The sequence below is a fragment of the Saccopteryx leptura genome, chromosome 5, assembly GCF_036850995.1.
Source record: "Saccopteryx leptura isolate mSacLep1 chromosome 5, mSacLep1_pri_phased_curated, whole genome shotgun sequence".
NCBI classification, from domain to species: Eukaryota; Metazoa; Chordata; class Mammalia; order Chiroptera; family Emballonuridae; genus Saccopteryx; species Saccopteryx leptura.
Genome location: NC_089507.1, coordinates 211,563,015 through 211,588,076, shown reverse-complemented (window position 1 = coordinate 211,588,076; position 25,062 = coordinate 211,563,015). Strand labels below are relative to the sequence as shown.

The 25,062-nt window shown below is 56.7% G+C and overlaps 1 protein-coding gene and 1 non-coding gene across 15 annotated transcripts in view; one reads left to right on the top strand and one right to left on the bottom strand.

Annotated features, from left to right (window-relative positions):
* EPB41L1 (erythrocyte membrane protein band 4.1 like 1) overlaps positions 1–25,062 on the top strand; it is a 162,219-nt gene that overhangs the window by 123,668 nt on the left and 13,489 nt on the right. For 8 of the 14 annotated variants that reach the window (XM_066383908.1, XM_066383903.1, XM_066383902.1 and 5 more), the window contains 11 exons: positions 483–580; positions 858–1,033; positions 3,607–3,755; positions 4,616–4,651; positions 7,322–7,504; positions 10,791–10,895; positions 15,143–17,098; positions 17,592–17,699; positions 18,795–19,205; positions 21,272–21,373; positions 23,577–23,657. In XM_066383908.1, coding sequence (XP_066240005.1) covers positions 483–580; positions 858–1,033; positions 3,607–3,755; positions 4,616–4,651; positions 7,322–7,504; positions 10,791–10,895; positions 15,143–17,098; positions 17,592–17,699; positions 18,795–19,205; positions 21,272–21,373; positions 23,577–23,657 — 3,405 coding nt within the window. The remainder of the gene's footprint in view (positions 1–482; positions 581–857; positions 1,034–3,606; positions 3,756–4,615; positions 4,652–7,321; positions 7,505–10,790; positions 10,896–15,142; positions 17,099–17,591; positions 17,700–18,794; positions 19,206–21,271; positions 21,374–23,576; positions 23,658–25,062) is intronic. The other 6 variants (XM_066383904.1, XM_066383912.1, XM_066383913.1 and 3 more) reach the window with 6 other exon arrangements.
* TRNAT-AGU (transfer RNA threonine (anticodon AGU)) lies at positions 22,983–23,058 on the bottom strand. The gene has a single exon. It is a non-coding gene; the product is annotated as a tRNA-Thr (tRNA).

Sequence of the window (25,062 nt, the reverse complement as noted above, 5' to 3'; positions counted from 1 at the left end):
TTCCCCATCCTTCAGATCTCTGCTCAGAGATCACCTGTTTGGCGGACATGTCCTCATCACCTCAGGTAGCTGGTTCCTTCCCCATCCTTCAGATCTCTGCTCAGAGATCACCTGTTTGACGGACATGTCCTCACCACCGTTTCTATAGTAGGACCCAAACCCCGCGCCCGCACGGGTATTCTCTGTCACACCGCACATCTCTGTTCGTTCCCTTCATGGCCTTTGCAGTAGCTGAAATGATCTTGTCTAACTATTATTCGTGATCAGAGCCTCCTCCTCCCCGGACCTTCCGTCTCGACCGCCATGGTGTCTCTGCCACTTTGCGGTGGACCTATCATGGAGTAAGGGCTCAATCCATCTCACTGAGTAAATGAATGAATACGTGAGTGAATAGCCCAAGGTCATGCATGCTGAGAAGAGGTTAAGGAAGGATGGCGAGGGGGGCCCAGCTCCCGCTTCTTACCCACTCCTTGGTTTTGCAGTACGAGCAGTTCGAGAGCACGATTGGCTTTAAGCTCCCAAACCACCGGTCGGCCAAGAGACTGTGGAAGGTCTGCATCGAGCACCACACGTTCTTCCGGTGAGCCAGACCCTGGGGCGGGGTGCCCGGCTGGGACAGAGGCCATGCGTGTGTGGGGGGGCAACGTCTGTGTTTTGTGAGGGGAGAGAGCAGGAGGAGAGGCCAGTGAGGACCATGGGAAGGACCGTCCCCTCCTCTTCCCTCAAGCCTCTCCCCTCCTGGACCACTTGGAGTTAGAGCTGGTGGGACAGTCGGATGAAAGGCCAGCTGTGGTCCAGCCTTGGGCCTGGCAATGCAGGTGCGGTCCCCTCCTCCTCACCTCCACCCTCCACTGCAGGCTGGTGTCCCCCGAACCCCCACCCAAGGGCTTCCTGGTGATGGGCTCCAAGTTCCGGTATAGTGGGAGGACCCAGGCGCAGACGCGCCAGGCCAGCGCGCTCATCGACCGGCCCGCGCCCTTCTTCGAGCGGTCCTCCAGCAAACGCTACACCATGTCCCGCAGCCTCGATGGAGGTACGCCCACAATTGGAGGTGGGGGAGGTAGTGTTCAGAGGGGAGGGCCGGGCGTGCCAGGTGCGGGGCGAGCAGTGAAGGTGGCAGACACATCCCAGGGTGATTTGCACCGGGCCCGGTGGCTCGAGGGCACTGCTGCGCCCAGGCAGCTCGCGGTGGTTTCGCCCCCGCTGTCACTGGCCTCACTGTCACTGGGATGTGACATTGACACTCCTGGACTTCCTGTGACTTCTCTGAACCTTTCGGGGTCCCAGGTTTAGCCATATGGTTTTCTGGGCACCGTGCCCAAGATGCTTAATGATTCGCAGACTGTCATCCTAGCAGGAGCATGCTGTATGTGACTGCAGTGTGGAGCTGGTGAGGCCTGACGTGACTGGAGGCGGAGGGCTTGTTTCCAGTCATTCTCTGGGTTCCATTGAACTGAAGGACAGCTTACCACATGGCACGCTTCTGGTGGGCCGCCAGGTGCCCTTACTATCGACAAGAATTGGCCCTACCTTGTCCCGTATCATGCAGACCAGGGCTTCTCAAAATGTGGTGTGTAGGCCACGTGCATCGGAACCACCTGTGAGTTTGCTAACCTGCAGGTTCCCAGGCCCTGGCCCAGACCTACTGAATTGGCCCCCCTCGGGTGCTCCCCCCAGCACGCACACTGGAGTTTGTAGGAGAGATTCACGAGCCTGGGGAGCACTGGGGAGACTCAGAGTTTGGCAGAGCTGAGCTCAAATCTAGCCTGGACACTCACTAGCTATTCTGTGGACACAGGATGTGGCCTTTTAATATCTGAATGAACGGATGGGAGGCCTGGAGCAACTTAACTCCCTGTGTCTATTTCCTCTTCTGCAAAAGAAAGAATACCTACCTCACTGGGTTATGAGATAAAATCTCTACAACACCCGAAACAATTCCTGGCACATAGTAGGACCTTAATGAATAAATATTACCCCATAATAAGTTATTGTTTATTATATAAGTAGTGTATATTATTGCTTTTAGGTTTGTGATGGGAGGTTTAAAGATAGGAGTTGGGGACTTTAGTGGGGGGGGGGGAACAGTGGATACTCCCAGAACACACTGGGGCAGGCCTTTAGGCAAGTTAATTCCACTCAACAAATATTTTCTGAGTGTTGAATAAGTGTGGTCCTCGCCTTTGCAGAGCTCCTAGGATAGTAGGTTTTTTAAGCATTCAATATGATTCAGGAAATAGAAGAAGTATGTATGGAATACAGAGCAGAGGGGTTAACTACCTGGGAGGAGTAGAAGTAGTTTTGCAGAGAGGGTGACAACTGGGCAGGGTTTTGAAGAATACCTAGGAGTTTTCCAAGTGACCAGGGGAGTCTGGAGTCTGACACTTTTCCCGTAGTATGAAGGTGAGGCCTGTCCCAGGACTCCCTAGCCATTTTCAAAGGATATGCCATTTTGCAAGGGTCCATTTGGGACGGATGAAAGCTCCTTATTCTTCTCAAATGGGCACAGGGCTGAGAGTGAAGATGTATGCAAAAGGAAGGGAGGGCTCGTACTGTCTCTCTATCCTCCCCTGCAGCTCTTATTAATGCTAGGGGCCGAATGAAGCCCAAACTCTGCAAGGCAGCCCAGATTGACCCAGATTTGGCGAGGCTCATCCACAGGAGACCAGAAGCCTGGACCTTAAGCCAATAGGCCTGGGATGGTAATTCCCAGTCTCGCCATCAACACAGAACGTTGTGTGGCTCAAATGAAATAATGGGCATGAATGGGCACTTTGCAGAGTAAATATATATGAATAGAAAGGATAATTATTCTCTCTCTTTTAATTTAGGCCAATCCCAAGGATAATTTGTGCTCTAGTCATTTTAATTCAGTGTTTCTGGCCACCCCCCCCCCCCCAAGACACAGTCCGTAGGCCTAGTCTGGGTTACGGCCAGTGTCTGGTGTGAAAAGAGTGTAATCCCACCCCGCTCTTCTTTCCTATTCAGGAAAGTACTTTGGAAGGCCAGCAAGTGAGAAGGGTGCTATTGCAGAGGTCCCCTTGAATTTTCCCTAATTTCTAAAGAAGCTACCTCATTTGCAAACCTCAGGGCTTTTGCTTTCACTGGTAAAAGCTAATCTCACACTATCTGCAGGTTGATAAATAGTGGTCAAGCGAGTACAGTATTCTGCCACAAGTGCCGCAACAAGAAAACCAACATTTGTGGGCCAACGTTGATTGAACTGGCTCACTCTGTGCCAGCCACTGTTCTAAACACGATACACATTAGCTTATTTGTTCCTCCCTGCCCGCTGACTGACGTAGCTACTGTTTATAGATAAGAAAACTAAGGCCCAGAGAGATTGTGTAACTTACCCAAGGTCACACAGCCAAGAAGAAAGGGATTGAGATTTGAGCCTGTGCTTTCGTACCAGAGAAATCAGGAGGGAGCTCCAGGGCTGGGAGGCAGCCCACGTGACCTGGAGGAGGCTGCTTCTCTCCAGCTGGGCATCGGCTCCTCTGTCCCCGACTGCACGCACGGTTAAGCCAGGGGCAGGGCTGGCTCCCTGTCTGCGCACCTGGGAGATGTCTCACACGGACCCCCCGCTGTGTCTGCCCGCTTCAGCCGAGTTCTCCCGCCCAGCCTCGGTCAGCGAGAACCACGACGCAGGGCCTGATGGGGACAAGCGGGAGGAAGATGGCGAGTCCGGAGGGCGGCGGTCAGAGGCTGAGGAGGGGGAGGTCAGGACCCCCACCAAGATCAAGGAGCTGAAGGTAGGAGTCTGGCTATCTCTCACCGTCTGAGGTGGGGGTCAGGAGGCTGATCTCCCGTGTTTAGCCTTGGCCTTCAGGCGCCCCCAGCTGTGGCCGAGCACCCTTGCTCTGGGGTGCACCATGCTCGGGGCCTTGCCCCGGGCCGAGCTCAATACCTGGACACATGCCCAGGTATGGGGCATGCTGCCCGCTATCACCCTCCTCTCCTTCTGCCCTGCTTCCCCGGAGGGCACTGTGTCCCCTGGGGGACTCCAGCCTGTCGCCCACTCCGAATTTGCCCCTTGGGCTCCGATGTGAATGTGCAGTCCCCCTTTCCCCAGAGCATGATGGTGTTTCTGCGGCCCTCACAAGTGTGTCCTTCTGCTGTTGCCCACCCCACTCACTCCCCACACACCCGTGCACACACTCGTGCAGGCAGGCACACGTGGCTTCAGACTCGCACGCGCCCATCTGCAGGTGGACACCCCGCACCCGCAGGGCTACGTGCCCACATTTTCACACACCATGCACGTGGGCATGTGCACACTGGCTACAGTGTGTGGCCATGATGCAGGCCCACCTAGGGGGCATGGGTCCCTGAACGCACACACTCACCACCGGAAGCAGGAATACCGGAATCCTCATTCCCATCTGCCGAGAGTGACTGCTCGTTCTGCCTGCCGCCCTGGGCCGGCTCCTGCTTCATGGCCTGCACCTTCAGACTCCTCACTGCTCCCTGGGGGCCCACCCAGGGTCCCTGGCCTCTGTGGCTTGGGTGGGAGCGCTCGGGGCGGCCTGCGGGACCAGGCTGGTGGCGGTGTCTCTAATCTGTCGGCTCTACTGACCCCGCTGGTTCCTTTCCCTCCTCCCCCGTCCGCTAGCCGGAGCAGGAAACCACGCCGAGACACAAGCAGGAGGTACTGCATGGGCCTGTCCCTCCCCGCCCGCCTCATCTGTCCCCATCCCTCAGCCCACCCCCGCCCACCTCATCTGTCCCCATCCCTCAGTCCCTCCCCACCCGCCTCATCTGTCCCCATCCCTCAGCCTACCCCCGCCCACCTCATCTGTCTCCATCCCTCAGTCCACCCCCGCCCACCTCATCTGTCCCCATCCTTCAGTCCCTCCCCACCCGCCTCATCTGTCCCCATCCCTCAGTCCCTCCCCGCCCGCCTCATCTGTCCCCATCCCTCAGTCCCTCCCCGCCCAGCTCACCTGTCCCCATCCCTCAGTCCCTCCCCGCCCGCCTCATCTGTCCCCATCCCTCAGTCCATCCCAGGCTCACATCCTGGTGCCATCTCAGCTTTAGCTTCCTCTCTGCCCCTGGCCATCCTCCGCCCCCCCCCCAGTCCCTTCCCCGCTCACCCCTTCAGCCCCCTCGCTAAAGTCATCTCTCCAGCATCCTCCAACAGTGTCCCCCTTCCTCCTTACCACCCTCTGTCTACCCAGCTTCACACTCTGCCTCCCCAGACCACCCACGCTTGCCCCCGGGCCCTGCCGACCAGCCCACGTGTGTCCCCAGCCCTTCCGGGCCATTCTGTGCTTTCACTGAGCTCACCTCTTCTGCATTCCCCCCTCCCCGCCAAGCCCCGTCTTGGACTCATCTCCTCCCCACACCACTGTTTGCTTTTCTGCCTCCACTTCATCTGTGTCCCCTGTGCCCTCACCCCAAGCTTCTTATTGTATCCCTTGGCAACCAGATGTGGAAGGGGTGGGCGGGAGGAGCCTCGGAGCACATCTGCACCTTCTCAGGCTCCCTCCAGGTGGGGGCCGCTGCTGCTCGCTCTGTCAGGAGACCCTCCTCCCCCTTCTCCTCCTCTCTGTCCTCTTCCTCTCCCCTCCTGCGTCCCTCGTCTCAGTCTTCCTGTGTCACCCACTTCTCCTTCCCTGTCACACAGCCTCCAGCTCTTCATTTGAACTCTCACTGCAAGGGAAGTGGATTTATTGTTGGGCCCGAGGGGAAGGGCCAGAGGCTAGGGTGTCAGAAGGGCCTGGCCTTGGAGTCCCGTGGTCTGGGTTTTAGCCCCAGTTCTGCCACGGACACTTGGAGGGTCTTGGGGACGTCCCCTTAGGCCCCAGCAGCTCATCTGCACGGTAAGGTGGACCAGGTTTCCTCAAGGTCCTTCAGGGATCTCAGGGTCCCACTGCTCCCTGGGGCCATGGGAACACCACACGCCCACAGAGCTGAAGCGGCAGGTTGCAGGACACAGCCCCATCTCGGGGCCACTGCAGCCCAAAGCCATCCTCCACGCATGCTGTCAGGTTTGACTTCTCAGACAGACACTGCTCTGAGGCAGCCAGCTCAGGAGGGCAGGTGCAGGCAGATGTTTGGAGGCAAAGCAGAAAGAAGCCTCTGTCACATTGGTTTCCTTCCTGAGGTCACCTAGGAGTCAACCCCTGTGGGTCCTTGGATGCCAGAGACAATCCCTGGGGAAGAGTCGAGCTTGTCCAAGGACAAGCTTACCTTCCATGTAGTTCCAGATTCACTTGATCTGACCTGAGAATATGCTGAGATTGTCCATTTCTTGCCCTGAAATGAGTTGACAGGCATTCTCAAACAGCCTTGCAGACAAGGGTCCTTGGATGACCAGCCTACCGCCCAGCCCCCAGGGGTAGGCAGACCAGCAGCGTTGGCAGGTCACTGCTACCTCCTGTCCAGAGGCGGCACCTTACCTGACCTGGGGCAGACCGCTCTGTGGCGATGCCCTGGCCAGAGTTCAGACTTGGCAGTTGGATGTGCGACACACCTCTGACTCCGGCTGCACCTGGCTCAGTTCTTGCGTGCAGCCTTGGACTTACCGCCCTCTCCCTGATCTCGGAGTCTCCTTATCCTCCTGAGCACACCCCATCATCCTGGTTTCTCTGTCTGGCTGAATCTCACCCTGTCTGCTGTTGGAGAATCAGTACCCACAAAGGATCTGGACGGTCCTGGGGGGCTGGGGGAGGTAGAGGCTGTCAGCAGAGAACACTGAACGCCATCTTTCCCGGTCTCTGGTCCTCGGTGTGGGAGCAGAGCCCACTATTGGATGTCCCTGGCTTTAGAAGGGCCCCACTGGGCCTGATTGACTGCATATATTGGGCCCGGAGGGCGCTGCACTGGGGATTTTGCTAAGGACAGTGGTCCATGTCTTGGTCTGAGGTGGGGACCAGGATCTGGCAGACCAAGGAGGGGGCCAGAGCCGCCCAGGGGACAGGGTTGGCGAGTTCTCACTGTACCGGTGTGAACAAAGGGCAGCCACCTCTGTCCCTGATTAAGACCGGGCTCACAGCACCAAAGGGAACTCACCCAGACCTGTGGGATTTGGATGGGTTTGGGCTCCAAGGCCAGGAGCCAGACAGAGGAGAAGGACAGGTGGAGCTTGACCAGAGGTCTCCTCTTTTTAAGCTGAAGTGCTCGGTGCACCTGCTGGGGCTAACAGCCCCGCCCCACACGGCTTCCAAGTCCTGTGGGGGTGGCCCAGGGTGTCACGGGGCGGGAATCACCTTGCTGATGTAGGGCAGCGATGGTGACGGCGGGCATCTTCACCACACCCTGCGCCCGTCCCGGGGCTGATCCTCTAACGCCTGGCTGTCCTCTCCGCCCACCCTAGTTCTTAGACAAGCCGGAGGACGTCTTGCTGAAGCACCAGGCCAGCATCAACGAGCTCAAGAGGACCCTGAAGGAACCCAACAGCAAACTGGTCCACCGGGACCGAGACTGGGAGCGGGAGCGCAGGCTGCCCTCCTCGCCTGCCTCCCCCTCCCCCAGGGGCACCCCTGAGAGAGCCAATGAGGTAGGTCTCACCCCCAGCCCCTCAGTGGGGGCCTTGGGTAACGCAGGTGAGGAAGGTTGCAATGCGCTGACTTCCTGTCAACCGTCCACGACCTGCATGCTCCTCCCCACTGCTGCATATGGTGATGATGGGGACAGGGTGGCGGCTGAAGCCGGAGAAGGCAAAGTCACTCAGTCCTGGAACCCTGGACCACAGGGACCACCCTGGAAAACTCAGAGTAGCTTGGTGTCTTCCCCTTCCATCAGCCAGAGCATAGTGGGGAAGGGGTGCTGGTTAGGAATGCAAGTTCTGGGGCCCCACATCAGACCTCCTGAATGAGAGCAGTGGAGGCTAAGCCCTGGAATCAGCATTTGAAAGAAGTGCCCTAAGCGAGTCTCATGCACGCTGCGGTTTAAGAATCAGGGTCGTTCTGTCCAGGAACCAGGCCCTCCGTGCCTATTGGAAAACACAGATTGGGGAATGTTGCCTCCCAGAAGGACCCGCAGAGCCCACTTGGGGAACTGGGTCCCCAGGAGGCTCAGCACTGCTCCTGTTGCTTCAGAGAAGGATCCCACATGACCTGCCTTTCAGAGTGGAAAGGAATTGAGAAAGAGAGAGAACCTTGAGAATTCCTATGTTAATAATCCCAACCTCTTACCATTAGCACTGCTAAATCATGGCAGGGTTTACTCCTGTTTGTTTGTTTGTTTGTTTGTTTTTAGAGAGAGAGACAGGAAGGGAGGAGGGAGGAGAGAGATGACAAGCATCAACTGGTAGTTCCTTGACTTCAGTTGTTTATTGATTGCTTCTGATATGTGCCTTGCCTGGGGGTCTCAAGCTGAGCCAGTGACCCCTTGCTCAAGCCAGCCGCCTTTGGGCACACGTTGATGACCTGGCAGCCCTGCGCTCAAGCTGATGAGCCCATGCTCAGGCTGGCAACCTCAGGGTTTTGAACCAGGACCCTCAGCGTCCCGGGCCAGTATTCAGTCCACTGAGCCACCAGCAATCAGGCGCCCCCTGTCTATACTTAGGTGTTGTCTCTCTAGTGCTGTGCTTGCTGGGCTCAAGCTGAACTGGGGCCTAGACTTATACTGTCTGGGTTTGAACTCCTGATCTGCCGCCTGCTAGCTGGGTGCCCGTGGGCCTGTGACTTAACCTCTCCGAGCCTCCATGAGGTAGAGGCAATAAAGCACCCACTTCTTAGGAGTGTCGTGAGGATCCAACGAGATAAAGCACGGCGGGGCCAGCCGAGACCCGGACGCTCAGTCCGAGTCACTTGTCTGGGCCCTCTCACACAGAAGGTTGACTTTGAGGCAGACTCCCTTTTAAAGTTGGATAGGTCCTCAGAACCTGCTTGGTCCAAGGTCAGCATTCCACAGATGGGACCTCAGGCCCAAGAGGGGGAGGATTTTTTCCCTGTCATAGTTGACAGAAGAGGAGCCAACAACCTGATTTCCTGGGGCCCCAGGCATTGTGTTTGCTGTTAAATCACAGCTGCCTGGAAACAGGACCTGATCGTGTGAGGACGAGGTGGAGGGTCAGTTGCGATGCAGCTGTGATCTAATAAGCAGAGCATTGGACTGACTCACCACTGCCCATGGCCTTGACCCCCGGGGTGACAGAGGGCCTCATCCAGTGAGGCTGCTGTGGCAGCAACCTGGCGGGGGATTCACACAGTGAAGGGGGACTTGGGGGCCTTTAAGGCCAGCATCATGAAAGGAGGGCCAGCCTCGGAATCCCTGAGGGCTCCTGTGGTCGCCCTTGACACAGTCAAGACGCTGAGCGTGGGGGCTAAGGAGGGCCAGCCTCGGCATCCCTGAGGGCTCCTGTGGTCGCCCTCGACACAATCAAGACGCTGAGCGTGGGGGCTGTAGTGATCCACTTACTCCACCCCACTCCTGCCCTGAGACACTGGACCAGAGTGGCCTCTCTTCAGTCATGAAGTGGGTGAGGTGGGCTGCAGAGGCTTCCGGAAAGGTGGGACTCCAGTGGACAAGGGCCCGATGAGCCCTGGGGAGCTGGGCTTTGGAACGTCGGGGTGGTCTCAGCCCAGCCTGGCTTGGGGAGGTGCCCCACCTGCTGGTGACAGGTGGAACTGCTTGAACCTGGGTCATGAAAAGGCAGAGTGAGTGGGTCCCACCTCCTTTTTTCTTAAACCACATCTTGGCCTCCCAAGATGTGTAGTCACTGCTGGAAAGAAGTCTGGTCCAGGAACTCCCCAAGAGCGATGGGCCACTTACCTGGCTCACAGGCCCCATTGGTTCTTCACAGGCCCTGGAAGGTTTGGCAGATGGGGAGGAGCCTTGGCTAGAGACTGGTCTGAGTCCTTGGGAGAATGGCCTCACCTCTCTGAGCCTCATTGGCTGGTCTGTCCATCTAAAGGGAACCAAAATTGCCACTCTATAGGGTTGGGCTATTGAGAAGGTGGAGCAATCTAATGGATAGAAACACACTTTTTAGAATAAACTGGAAAGTGTGGACAGTCACGGGCTGTTGCTGATGGTGACGAGAGTTCTCTATCCGGCTAGGGGCTTGGCCAGGGTATCCTGCAAGGTGCCTCACCAGAGTTCCTGGTAGCTTCCTCGTTTATTGTTGGGCTTCATTTGGGTCCAGAAGGGAATGGTAGGAACTTAAACCAAAATAGAGACCCCAAACTATAAAGAAGAGCTCCCATTTGCCAAACCCAGGTTTTCATGTCAAAGATAACTTTTCAAAAGGGGCTGAGACCCAGACGGGAGGATTGAGCCATCATCAATCAGACACCCAGAGAAGACTTGGAGCCTGAGTTCCAGTGACAGGGTTCCCAAACCCCTTGGGTGCGGATGGGCAGGCGACGAGGAGAGGCCCAGAGCCACGCCCCGGGCAGTGCTGACCCAGGGCCTCCTGCCCTGAACGGCGGGCGATGAGGAGAGGCCCAGAGCCACGCCCCGGGCAGTGCTGACCCAGGGCCTCCTGCCCTGAACGGCAGGCCATGAGGAAAGGCCCAGAGCCACGCCCCGGGCAGTGCTGACCCAGGGCCTCCTGCCCTGAATGGCAGGCCATGAGGAAAGGCCCAGAGCCACGCCCCGGGCGGTGCTGACCCAGGGCCTCCTGCCCTGAACGGCTTACAAGGGCTATTCCTTTCCATTCGTCCACCGGGCAGGGACCCTCCCTGACCTAGTCTACACATTCTAAGGGTGTGGGATTTACAGTATGGGGCTATTTACGGACTGTGTGTGTGTGTCTCTCCTGCTTTCTCTCTCTCCCTCTGTCACTCCTTCCCTTCCTCCCTCTCTCCCTTTCCTTTGGCCCTGGGCCTCCCCTGCAGTCCCAGAGGACCCAGGACACCTCTCTGCAGGACTTGGCACCTGAGCCGGGGACGGCCACAGGCTTGGACGTGTTCACTCAGAAAAGCCTGGCAGCTTCTCCTGAGGTTACTGTCGTCACCTCCCCACCCACCTAGAACCACCCTACTGGTCTTAAAAAAAAACCTTTCTGTGGGGTGAAGGGGGCGGACGGGACCCTGCCCTGCACACGGGCGCAGTGGGTAGCCCATGTTGTCTCTGTGCTGTGACAAATGAGCGCCCCGTTCCAGGAATCCATAAAGGGCAGGCTCCTCCCTCACTCATTGTTTCCTAGGAATCAGGGCCGAAACCATTCAGGGAGGGGAGGACAGGCCATGTCACCTCCGGCTTCAGAGGGAGGCAGCAATGACCTCCCTCCAGGCCCTCCAGAGGCAGGTGACTCTAGAGGCCAGCTCTGCCTCTTGAAGCTTGGGATGGGGACCGTGGCACCTAAATGCCTTTGCCCTGTGGTTTTGTTTCTGTGTAGAAGCCTGAGTAGGGTCTAGCTGTGCCTAGTCAGGGGTTGGCTTCCAATTCACCCCCCACCTCGAGCTTCCCTGTACTCCCACTGGAGCTTGGGGCAGTCAGGACCTCCGGACAGACGAAACGGGCATCTTACTCCGAGCAGTATCCTTGGCGTTATTGATCAGACAGGTGTTCTCAGTGAGGAGGGCATTGCTTCTGCGCCCAGGAAGGCAAGAGGTCAGGGGCTCTTGGAAGCTGCGGGGCCCCTCCCCTGCATGGATGCCAGGTGGAATCCAGGCCCGGGGAGCAGGGGCTGCCTCCTCCCTCACCAGCACCTCACGGACTGTCAGGATTGGAAGGTACTGACCGAGCACCTGGGGGAAACTCCCCTTCTCCCTGCTAGATGACCCTGTTCTGTTGGCGCAGTGTGTGAGGGCGTACACCTTCCCCAGTTCCCAGAGGAAAATTCTGTAGCAGCTGAAAACCGGCTGGAACCCTAAGAGAGACATGAGTCAGCTACATAAAGTGGCCAAACATAAATCATGGTTCTACTCTGAATCTTTCCTCAGTTGTAAAAATAAAAACAGAAGCTACCAGCACTCTCTAGAGAGGAGCTGGACAGGAGCCAACAGCATCCCAAGGTTAGGGAAGCAGGGATGCCTGGGACAGAGATGCTCCTCGAGCCAAGGACGGGTACCCAAACTTGGGGGGCGGCGACAACATGCGTCCTTCCTCAGCATTCCTGAAACATCCGTCCTTCCTCCGGTCCCTTCCACGGAGGGGACTCTGCCTGTTCTTCTCAGTAGTATCTTTTGTCTTCAGCCAGCCATTGTGAAGGTTTCGTATTGAATTATCTGCCTTCTGAATCGCCCGTCTGTGGGCCTCGCTCTGTCCCCAGGTGCCCACAGACCTGGGGCACCCTCCTCCCGGAAGGCCGACCCTCTTTCTCCCGGTCTCTCCCAGGACATTCATTGCTTTCAGGGGGCTCCTCATCCTGGACCCCCTCCTCTGGGCTGGAAATGCAACCCAGAGCTGGGGGGGGGGGTGCTGAACGGGCCGTAGGTGGCAGAGCTGCCTGCCTGGGCGTTTTCTGCTTGTGGGTGGTTTTACGTGGGAACAGAATTGATTCCACTTCCGCTCCAGCTTCTGTTTCCTGGCGGTCTTGCTGCAGTGCCCCCATCTGATGGCAGGGGGCGCTCTGAGCAGGCACCGAGGGTCCTAAAATCTGGTCAGAAGGACTTTCAGACCAACTCCCCAGGGCCTGGTGCGGCTCTGCCAAAGCCTTGCTGCCAGCGAAGCGTTTCTCTTTGGTGTTCAGTCTTTCTTTTCTCTTTAGTTTCCTTCCTCCATGTCTCCTTCCACTTGTTAGAAGCAAAGCCTCTTCTTCCCTCCGTGCTCACTCCATCATCGGTGCCAGTCACCTGGGAGCCTCAGTTTCCCCTTCTGACATCAGGGTAACAGCGCCTGCTTCCCCGGTCGCCATATAGATTAAATTTAATAGCTTAGACCAGTGGTTTTTAGCTAGTGTACTGTGGTACACTGGTGTACCATAAGAATTTTTAAAACATGGCAATACCGGACCTACTTTCCCTTAGATTGTCAAATTAAAAAATGACAAGAGCCAATATAACAGTAGCCATCCGGTGTGGATGAATCAAAATTTTATCTTTATCATTATTATTATTTTGGTCAAATTGGCAAAGAATATATAGTTATCTTCTGGAGTGCTGCAGAACTTCAGTAATTAGTTTATAAGATGAGAAAGGGTGCAAGTCGCTGGCTTAGACAAAGGGCTGCTGTTGCCGGCACAAAGGAACTGGGTGTAAGTGCGTTTCCCTCTCTCCTATCCTCTCAACCTTTCCGTTCTGCTGCAGCTCCGGCCCCACTCAGCCTAGTAAGCGTCTGGTTTCTAGAAACCAGTTTCTAGTGAGACTCGGGTCAGTAATGTTCCAGAAGGGAACCCGTGGACCCTCTGGCCCCCCTGGCCAGGCTGGCGATGCCCGTCCCAGCGGAGAGGGGAGCAGCGGAAGGCGCCTGCTTCCCGAGGAGCCGAGAAAGGAGATCCGGCGCCTGGAGGCTCTCGGAGCGCTTCTCTCCGCGGTGGTTCAGGGGCCGCTTCCTGAAGGCGGACGTCCCATCCCGCAGTGAAACCTCACAGCCTGCGCCTGACTCCGTCTGGGCCTTCTCCCTTCCTCTGCCTCTCTTTTCTGTTGGCGAGATTCTCTCAATGCGGCCTGCCTGCCCGGCAGTCCCGGAGAAGTGGCTGAAAGGCAGCGCGGGAGTGGCGGGAAGAGGGTTGATTGACAGCGTTCCCCGGATCCTTCCAAATCCTTCAGATCTCATGGGATCTGGCAGACTCCTCGCTGAGTCAGGACCTGAATCGGAGCGCAGGGTCAGACTCAACCTCCCCGAGCCTGTTGTCGGGGGTAGTGTGGGGCACATCTTAACTGTGGGGTGCAGCTCAGTGAACCTGACTCACGACTGGTTCGAGGCCTGCCTCTGCCACCAGCTCACCATCTGACCTCCGGTGTGGTGCTCACCTTCCCCAGGCCCCTGTTTCCACGTCTCTCCCGTGAGGGGCTTGACTCAGAGCAGTGACTTCAAAGGAGGGAGGAACCCCAGGGCACTAGGACAGCCCGGGCCCCCCACTGCTTGACTCAGAGCAGTGATTTCAAAGGAGGGAGGTACCCTAGGGCACTAGGACAGCCCGGGCCCCCCACTTCAACGGGCAGCCCCGCATCTGTGCTACATACTCCATTTCCGTTAAGGTTCGGTGTGAAGAAAGTTCTCTGTGGCTGTAAGATTAAAATCCCAATGGCCTTCTGGCTTTTCGAGTGATTCTGGAAATCCATCATTTCTTCCTAAACGTTGCTCAGAGGAACCTCGTGGGGGGAGAGGCTGTTCTGTCAGTGGCTTGACAACACTGCCCTCCTGGGGCTTCTGACCCACACGATGCCGATGCCGAGATCTTTAGATTGTTTCCTTCTGTGATGTGTCCCGGTCTGTCCTTTTCTACTCGTTCTGTGGATGTTCTTAGAATTTTCCGAGGACAGGCCATCGTACCTGTTTCTTTGGGAATAAACCCCATAAAGGTTAAGCTGTTCAAGCCATCGTGGTGATTGGCACTAAGCTCTCGAGCTGGCCATTTGGTATTTTTCATCCTAATCTCTTTCCTTCCCAGAAGCTCTTGCAAAAGAAAAGGTCAGACTTCAGGCGGTAGCTTTTGGAACTTAACTCGGTGCTTCCCATCGACTTGTCGTTAGATCACAGTTGGGACCCATATTCCATAGGTCGGGACCCATATTCCATAGGTCGTAAGATCAGGTAGCCGAGATCTCAGTCATCAAAAGTCAGACACTCTTTTCCCGACTCTGCCATCAAGTAACTGTGACCTGGGGTAAGTCACTGACCCTCGCTGGGCTTCAGTTTATCCACTCGCACAACGAGGAGATTGGACCGAAGGTGTCTTAGGAGTTCTTTCGGCTCTAACTTTCAAAGATTGCATGTAACATCAGCTGATTACCCCTCTGACAGCAGCAGTTATATTATTGGAAGGGGAAGAGTCCTGGCCCAGCCGTAGACCGCCGTTCCCCCCGGTTAACACGGGGCAGGCAGGCGCCCATCCCATGTTACCAAGTTGGGGTGGTGGTTGAGGGGGGTTGATATGTAATTTATTGGGTGCTTTGATGGGAAGGGGAGCCTTGATGAGGGGGACTAGCATTGTCATGCCTTCCTCTCCCCAGCCAGCTCTGGGGATGGCTGTGTTGACCTTTTGATGGTAGGTTGTCCCTTCTTGTAGTGGGAAAAGGTGACCCGTTCTCCTGGTGCCTGACGTTTCATGTTAACTCTTCTTGCTCCAATTGAAACACAGGGTTCAGAGCATTGGGTATTTATAGAAAGGAAGTACACTAGGCCAGAAGAATTCAGTCTCCTCACAGTGGCCACCACGCAGCATGAAGAAAGTGAGGCAGGCCCTGCAGATATCCTTGCTGATGGCCGACCCTCCAAGGTGGACGTCCTGGTGGACAAGTTCAAAGTGGAAGTGGCCACAGAGGAAATGGTGGGAGCCAGCAGGGCAGACCCCCAGCAGAAAGGAAGGATGATCGCCAGCCCCGAGGACTTCGAGTCGGTGTGGGAGGAAGGCCCCCGGGTCAAGGCTGGCCCGGGCGGGGCCTCGCTGGCTGCAGGCTTCACGCCCGAGGGAAGACCCCTGGAGGGCTCCCAGGTCAGGGGGGGCGCCGGGGGGGCCACCATCAGGAAGCGCCGGGCCTCGGGTCAGCCTGAGGTCCACACGGAGCTGAGGATGGAGCTGGAGGAGTTCCAGGTTTGTGGAAGACCCACGGCCCCGGGGACCAGGCCAGCAGAGGTGGATGTCCCCTCTCCAGCCTCCGACAAGGGAGGACTTCAGTCGTTCCTGCTGGATCCCGCCCACACGGAAGCCGGAACTGACTCGGGGGATGACACCGACGCTTCCTTCGCGGAGGGGAGCTTCTATCTCAACTACGGGGAGAAGGAGTTTGAGGACCAGGTCCTCCCCCCGCTGCTGGAGGAGAGGGACGAGCCCCTGGAGGCCCCTCCTGGAGACGGGACCAGGCTGCAGGTCTCGGAGGAGCATGTGGAGGGCTGTGAGCCGGATCCCTCAGACCAGGGGGGCTCTCGAGCAGCTTCCAGGGGGGCCAGGGATGAAGCTGGGGAAGCCCACACAGCTCCCCTGGAGGAAGAGCTGGGGCCCCCCAGGGACCACGGGGAACCTGGTGACCTGGACGCCTTCGCTGAGCAGCTCGGTCACGGGTCTCCGCCAGGACAGACATTGGCTGAGGACTGGGGACCGGCTGGGTGGGGGACGGAAGGAGAGTCTCCCCAGCCAGCCTCCGCCGTGGGCTCGGAGGCAGAGGCCCTGAGGAGTCGAGATTTGATGGGAAAGGCTGAGAAGAGTCCCCCAGCAGGACGGAAGAACCGTTCACCTCCCAGAGGACAGGGCGTGTGCCCAGACCTCCCCGCCTGGGCCCTTCCGTGGAAGCCAGCCAAACCGGCCAGAGACAACTTCTTGCCCAAAGACAGGGGACCGGTTCACACCCAAACAGGAGGACCTAGGACGGAGGACAGCAGGGTTCCTGTGGCGTTTCTTCAGATGGAGGGGATCAGTCCCCTCCCCCCCTCCCCCGGCCCCCTTCAGACTCCGGCACCTCCCGAGGACGCTTCTCCGAGCCCAGCCCCTCATGGGGATCCCTCTGTAGAACTGTCCCCTGTGTTTCTCAGACAGAGCCCGGAGCCCAAGGACAGAGCAGAGCCTGTCGTGACTCTGGACCGTGGTGAGCGCAGGGCACCTCCCGTGGCCAGCAGGAAGCCCAGGCTTGTCCTTGATGAGGTTGAGGGGGCTGCACCCCTGAGGTCGGGGTTCCCTTCAGGGAAGCCCAGGGTGACACCTTTCCAGGCTGGGGGCCAAGAGGGATCCCTGGAAGATATTAGCAAGACCTCCGTGGCCAACAAAATTTGGATCTTTGAAACCCATGGCGCTGAAAGTCGCCAAGCGAGTCAGGGTGAAACACAGACCCTTCCGAACGAGTCATCTTCAGAGGCCTCCCTGCAGCAGGTGGAGCCACAGTGGAATAAGCTTTTGGACCTGGGCTCCTTCCAGCTCCAGCCCCCAGGGGGCGCCTCCAGCCCCGATGCTGTGCCCTCCTCAGCAACCTCACCCGCTGCCAGACACTTCAGGGAGCGTGTCTCTACCACATCCCACCAGGAAGGACGCGTGGAAGTCGAGCTCATGTCCCCCGACTCGGGCTGCGAAACCACGCTGGAGGAAGCTACTGGGGGAGCTGGCCACGTGAGCCCCCACCCCCACCGCTGTCCCTGGCCAGGGGAGCTGACCGCATGCGTGTAGCTTTTTAGAAGCATGTCTCAGTGGCCCTCGTCATTCGTGCAATCCGAGGCTGTTTGTCCGTCCCTGTGAGGTCTCTTCCCTAAGCGGGCCTGAGTGTCGCCCAAGCAGAATGCAAGGTTCATCTGCTTGGCCCGTGTGAGCTTGACCACAAAGACCCTTGGCTTTTGGTGTAACCTGGCGCCCCGAGGGCCGCACAGACCCGGTGGAGAAGGTGGCACCACCGCCAGCCAACGACACACTTGCTTTGCCTTGCTGCCCCCACCTGCCGGGTTCCTACCTGTTTGCTTGGCTTGTCCAGCGACCTTCCTTCATCCCTCCCCTCCCCTGCCTTGGGGAAGCTGACAGTCCAGAGGTTTCCATCCTTCGCTTCCGGTTCCCTCTCGGGGGGCCACGTGCCCTTCTGCCTCCTTGAGACTAACTGTCTTCTCTAATCCAGAACAAATCCGGACATGCGGTCAGGGAAAAGAAGCACATCACCCGTTTAGCAGCCAACCCCCCTGGGAGAGGGGGGCGCCTGAGATTCGCCAGCCCCTCGGGCCCTCAGGTCTCTGCAGCCCCTCGGTGCCCCGGTGACCCGGTCACCTCCGCCTGGCCAGGGTGCATCGCTGCCTTAGACCCCCACCCGCTGGTCGTGCTCCCTGCGGCAGCTCCACTCTGCCTTGTCTGAATGTGTCCTCACACCTCTCAACCTTCCAGAAACGGGCTGAGTGGATGCTTGGCAAGCAACTGAATCTCTTAAGTGCACTGAATCTCTAGACCCCGAAGACGAGTACTTTAAAAATATTTGGTGGGTGTTAGGTTGTTCTGAAAAAGGAGTGTCATGAATCAGCCCCAAATGTGTATGTGGTGTTTAATCCCTGACAGGCCAGTTGAGAGGTATGTATGTCAGACAAGGGTTGCTGGTCCCCCCTCCGGCATTTCCTTGGCCTGCCGTTGTCAATTGCACTGATGGGACCTGACCCTCCAGCCCGCGGCCTACCCGCCGGCCCTGTCCTGGAGCTCAGGGGTGACCTGACGTAGCGCCCAGCTCCCAGGAATGACCCAGTATTGTCCCTTCCTCCCTCGAGACAAGGCTGACCCTGCCCGTGGAGACTCAGTGGAATTGACAAACCGGGCTGGCTTCCTCCTTTGTTCCTGAAAGCTCGTGGCTCCAGCCTCTCTGCCTCCCCCGCCTGGGTTTGCTGAGCCCCAGGTGTCCCTCCTGGGTTTCTGTCTCTCAATGCCAGCCCCCACGGATGGGCCTGGGTCCGGGGCTCCCATCCTTGCCTGTGCGCAGTGCCGCTGCCAATACGCTCCCAGATCCACACGTTGGGTGGAGCCTCCTGTCCAGGACCGACTGGCAGGGTGTTTATTTGCTTTGTAGTTGCTTTGCCATCATCAGGAGATCCTCGGAAAGCAGCGTCCCCACTCTTGAGACGGTTTCTGGTTATTTTAAGCTTGTTATGATGTCAAGAAGCCTTTCCTGGGGTGTTTTATTTTGTTTGTTTCCTGACCTGCTCTTCCATTTGGGACATTGACGTGGCCCCAAGATTTCTTCTGTCATTCACCATCTTGATTTCTCTCTCTCCCTCTCCTTCCCTCCCTCTCTCTCCTCCCTCTCACCCCACGCTCCCATTCCTTTGATTTTATCTGGCCATAGAGAGCAGGGCTGAGGGAGGGCTCGGAGGAGAAAGTCAAACCGCCACGCCCCAGGGCCCCCGAGAGTGACACGGGAGACGAGGACCAGGACCAGGAGAGGGACGCGGTGTTCCTGAAGGACAACCACCTGGCCATCGAGCGGAAGTGCTCCAGCATCACGGTCAGCTCCACGTCCAGCCTGGAGGCTGAGGTCGACTTCACGGTCATCGGGGACTACCACGGCAGCGCCTTCGAAGACTTCTCCCGCAGCCTCCCCGAGCTGGACCGAGACAAGAGCGACTCGGAGACAGAGGGCCTGGTGTTCTCCCGGGACCTCAGCAAGCGGGGCCCCAGCCAGGACGACGACTCCGGGGGCATCGAGGACAGCCCGGATCGGGGGGCCTGCTCCACCCCAGACATGCCCCAGTTTGAGGTACAGTGGAGCATCGTCAAGATGGGGCCCAGCGCGCCCTGCATGTTCAGAGGGCCCTGGGCCACCTGTGAGAAGACTGAGTCGCCAGCCTGCAGCCCAGAGCCCCTCCACCTGAAGCTGTGTCTCGTGTTGCATGACCGCCTCTCCGCAGAACAGCATGGTTCTGTCCTCGCATGCGTGCCATCGCGATTTGCCCCTAACACGCGCTCCTTGGCGTTTTAACCCTGTGACCCCATCACTTGCCTGAGGTCAGGCAGTGACGGGCGGCCAGCTCGTACCGGACTCCTCCGCTCCCCGCCTGTGTTGCATGGCACTGCAGACAGCATGTCCTTGGGACGACTCGCGCTCCCCTGCGACCTGCCCTGAGAGTCGGATGATTTTTCCTGATCCTGGCCCGGGCTCCCGTCCCAGGGCCCTGGGCTTCCTGGGCAAGGGGCAGCGGTCTGAATCCGTCTGGCCCCAGGGTAGCAGTGGATCCCTCGAGGGGACGTCGTCACTGAGGGGGGCACAGGGAGACACTGTGCCTAGGCCTCTCTGTCCCCTTCCTTCAGAGGGTCTTCTGTTCTTGTCCCTTTGCTCCCTCCTGTCCTCCTGCCCCAGCCCACCTCCCACCACACTCCCCTCTCCACGTCCGCCAGGCACTGAAACAGGGCTCACCCCTGTGGGGCTCTCGCTCATGCCGTCCCCTCTGGGTGGAAGGTTTTCCTCCCTGTCTCTGCAAACGGGTCAGATTCCAGGACAGCGTTCCGATGCCACTTCCCGAACAGCGGTCAGCAAACTCATGAGTCAGCAGAGCCAAATATCAACAGTACAACAATGGAAATTTCTTCTGAGAGCCAAATTTTTTTAAACTTAAACTATATAGGTAGATACATTCCTTATCGAGGTAGCACCTGCACGTGGTATTTTGTGGACGAGCCACACTCAAGGGGCCAAAGAGCCGCATGTGGCTCATGAGCCGCAGTTTGCTGACCAGGGACCTAGCAGATGCTGTCCTGACCACCCCAAGCAGAAGCATTGTCCCCTCCATGGTCCCCTTGCTTGGTAATGCTTCTGGTCCCAGCGGTATATCCCAAGGTCAGCGGTGGACAGGTCTGCCCCGCCCCCCCCCCGCCCCCCCACCAGATGGCAGCTCCCGGAAGCTGGCGCCTAGCAGGCACTCATAGATGACTGACTGAGTGAATGGCTCCATCTCCGGGTGACGACCATCTATAAGAATCCCCTTACCCCTTCCTAACCAGATTACATTCATTCATTCAGCTAGCTCTCAATCATTCATTCAGCTCACGTATGTTACTACCTGCTGTGTGGATAGCCATGAACTAGCCCGACGGAGGACTCAGAGGAGACTGATCATCTAACTGACGACTTTCAGAGCAGTGGTTCTAAACTGGTGGTTCGGGCCAGATCTGGTTAGCAGATGTGTTTTCTTTGACCCTGATTTAAAAATCAGGACCTTGAATATAAAATCCAGGAATTTTTTTTTTTCCACATCGTTAAAAAAAATGGCATAACATTTCTTGAGATCATTTTTTAAAACTCAGATGAGGCGGTCAGTCGGGGGCCATAGCTGCAGGTGGTCAGACCTGAGTGGAGCCCCACTGCTTTCTATTTCTGGTTCGCCGCAGGCCCTCCACAAGCCCACTTCACTGTCCCTGTTTCTATCTCCTGCTTGGTGCCCAGGTGCCTCCAGGTGTGTGACTTCTGCTTAAAAGAACAATTCAGATGAGGTGGTAGCATAACCATTGGCTCCAGGATTCAGTGACATTGTGTCTGCAGGGAAAATACTTAGCATGGGGCCTGGCACAGGGTGTTTTAATTGAATAATAGATGTTCTTCTCTTAATGGTAGCCTAAAATATAGGATATGGCTCCCCGTGAGGTTGTGTGGTTCTGGGGTCACAGACAGGTGCTGCTGGTAGTTCTGACTCTCCGTTTGTCACATCATATACCATGGCTCTTTCGCCCTGACCCATGTACCCTTCCAGATAACCCACCACAGCTGTCTGTGAGCGGTAGTCATGCCGGGGCTTGAGTCACGGAGTGTTCTTCCCCATCTCTCTACAGCCTGTGAAGACAGAAACCATGACTGTCAGCAGCCTGGCCATCAGGAAGAAGATCGAGCCAGAGGCTGTCCTGCAGACCAGAGTCACCACTGTGGACAGCCAGGTAACCTGTGCCTTTTAGTGTCCCCGAGCACAGGTATTAGGCATTTGGGGTGGGAGCCCCACCATGAGCAAGCCCCTCGGCCAACCCTGTCCACCTTGGCTCCTCTAGAGCCCTCGTTCGCACCCAGATGCTCTTGAGAGCTTTATTGTCCTTCCTGAGCTCTGGGAGTGGGCGCTGGAATGGGCTCCTGCCTTGGGCACACTGCGCCTCTCAATGCCTCAACTTCCCCATCGGTTAAGTGGGGATGATCATGTCTCTCCTATCCTGGGAGTGTGGTAAGGACCGGTGGCTAGTGGGTTCAGATTCTGGTTTCCAGGTTGCTTGAAGGAGTCAGAGAGGTTTCTTGATGTATCCCAGGGGCTGCCTGGGAAGAGAAGGCGTGAGATCCCAAGCCAGCTTCAGTCACAGTGGTTCACATCGGATCACTTGGGGGCTTCACGTCAGAGTGGGAGAGTGGTCCAATGGGAAAAAGGAGACCCAGCATCCCTTTCTCAGTGAAGTGACGTGCACGGGGTCCCCGGAGAAGGCTGTCATGAATTGACACACGTGGTTCCTCAGCTCCCTTTGTGGTTTTCACACTTTGAGCATTGAGATCGTGGGTCTTGGTTCTCCCTGCTTTCTGGCCCTGGAGACCAGTCTTTGTCCTAAGAACTGAAGTGAGACGTAAACTGAGACAGCGTGGGCAACTCTGTCGTTTCCAGGACCTCTCCTCCCAGGCGCAGGGGTCTGTGAGCCCGCGAGTGCGGCGGCCGAGACTCTTGCGTTCTGATGAGCTGTGTGATCTCAAGTGTCGTGCCCCTCCCTCCCGGCCTGTTTTGTTTTAGTCACGTGTTTTGTTTCCATACAGAGATACATAAAGAAAACAAAATATGGCCCCAAAGTCCACAACTCAGTAATCCGTACTGACAGCAAAACAACAAAATGCTCACAATTTTGAGATTCAGACAGAACCAAATAGAATTTTCCTTGTGATTCCTCCCAGAAAAATATGTATGCATATACCAACATGTATACTTACATCTCTAGGTATTTAAAATTTTCACAGAAAAGAGATTGTTCTCTTTTATACCTTACATATCATGTGTGTGTGTGTGTATGTATGTGATTTATTGATTTTAGAGAGAGGAGAGAGAGCGAGAAGGGGGGAGTGGAAAGCATCCACTCCTAGTGGTTGCTTGTCATATGTGCCTTGAGCAGGCAAGCCCAGGGTCTCGAACCTGGGTCTTCTGCATCCCAGTCCGACGCTCTATCCACTGCGCCACCGCCTGGTCTGGCCACCTTACCTTTTTATTTTTTATTTTATTATTTTATTATTTTTTTTTTGCATTTTTCTGAAGCTGGAAACAGGGAGAGACAGTCAGACAGACTCCCGCATGCGCCCGACCAGGATCCACCCGGCACGCCCACCAGGGGGCGATGCTCTGCCCATCCTGGGCGTCGCCATGTTGCGACCAGAGCCACTCTAGCGCCTGAGGCAGAGGCCACAGAGCCATCCCCAGCGCCTGGGCCATCTTTGCTCCAGTGGAGCCTTGGCTGCGGGAGGGGAAGAGAGATACAGAGAGGAAGGCGCGGCGGAGGGGTGGAGAAGCAAATGGGCGCTTCTCCTGTGTGCCCTGGCCGGGAATCGAACCCGGGTCCTCCGCACACTAGGCCGACGCTCTACCACTGAGCCAACTGGCCAGGGCCCACCTTACCTTTTTAATAATCCCTTTTTGCCGGTGCCTATGGACCCACCTTACTCTTCAGAGTCCCACTGAGGAGTGGACCCTGATTTTCCACTTCGTCTCCATCGATGGGCCTGTGCTTGTTCTTTCTCTCTTGCAGCTAACAAGGAGTGCCAGGCGCACGTCCGTGCCTGTACTTCTTGGCAAAGTTTAGACCCAAAGGGTTTCTAAACCCTAGCAGCAGGGTCGTCAGATCCAAGGGTACAGATACTGAAATTTGGATAGAATTGGGTCAAAAAGATCGGGGATTATTTTTCCTTTGGCAATCAACTAAGATGATTGACATGAACCGGAGGACCTGTGAGGCTCCGTCTGTAGTTCAGTCTGGGTGTTGACACCCTCGGTCCCCCAGGGCCTGGCCACTCACACAGCCTGTCACTCTGTGACTGGGGATGCCACGAGTCCAGGTGACAGATGCTGGAGGTGTATCCGGCGTTCTCTCTGTGTCCCCCTCTGATGACCCCTTCCTCCGGCTGCAGGTCGATGGGTCTGCCCCAGGGGGGAAGGAGTTCCTGGCAACTGCTCCCTCCATCACCACGGAGACCATATCAACCACCATGGTAAGCAGGACCCAGGAGACCTCTCTCTGACCAGCCCTCTTGCCCCAGAAACGGCCAGATAACAAACTAACACCGGCAGCTGCTTCAGGTAGTCCCCATCTGCCGTCCCTGCGTCAACCCTGGGACATAACAGTCACATTGTCTGGCACCGTAGTTGCCGCAGGATGTCTGGTCAGGCCTCGGTTTCCCAAATTGTGTGAGATGGATTCCCTGGGTCTCGGTTATCCAGGCCGGCTCAGCCACGGCAGGTGTGAAGGGAGGGTGGTACTGTTTGATCACTGGCAACGCCTGGGGATTGTGCCTGGAAGTCCTTCCTGAGGAGCCGTGCTCGGGGCCACTGCACAGGTTCCTGCGTCTCCGGCCACTTCCTTGCCTTGGTCAGTAGATGGCGTGCAGTGACCCTAACTTGGAAGCTCAGGATTTTTGGACTGTCTTCCGAGGGACCCTGTGGTTCTGCTACCTATTTGCTGTCCGACCCATGAAGGGAGGTCCTTGGCCTCGGTGTCCTCATCTGTAAAATGAACAGGGATAATCCCTGCTCCGCCTGGTGCACAGGTTCTTGAGAGAGTCTGGTAACATCGGGTCCTTTAATGGTGACACAAAACAAATGGCATTCGGCACACGGGTTTTGGTGCCAGGCTATCCCCTCATAGGTTTTCACGAAAGCTGTCAGGGGGACGGGCTTCTTTTCTTTACCTTTTACAGATGAGGAAACTGGTGTTCAGAGAGGTAAAGTGACTTACCTGAGGGCACACAGCCAGTAAGTGGTAGAGCCAGGTCACACTCAGGCATTCTGACTGCAGAAGCCCTGAGTGTGAAGCCACCTCAACCACTCTGCCCTAAGCCCCCATCCCGACCGTTGTGAACATTGGCGGCATGGGGCTGGGACCGGGCTGAGGTAGGGGTGGGCGGGGCTGAGGTGGGGTGGGCGGGGTGGGGGCGGGGCTGGGGAGGTTATTCTTGCTCATTGCCTGGGCTGTTGGAAAGTTGTTTTAAAATGCTTTCTCTTGCCAAACCCCTGCTATACACATAAGTAGAGAATTATAATAGTTAGACTAATATAGTTTTGAATAAAAAAATATTTTAAAAAATTTTTTCCATTGATGGGGGGAAGTTGAGGAGAAGAAGAAGAGAGAGAGAGGAGTCAGTTCGTTGTTCCACTTAGTTCCATTTAGTTGTACACTCATTGATTGCTTCTCACAAGTGCCCTGACCAGGGATTGCTTCTCACAAGTGCCCTGATCTTGATGTCCCGGGTCGGTGCTCTATTTACCGAGCAACCCAGCCAGGGCCGAGTAAACCCAAATCAGTTACCAGCCTGCACACTTTTCCCTGGTCACTCGGTTCTTCCTCTCCCCTCAACTCCTCACCACATGGTATCAGGCTTACAGGGCTAAATTCAAGTC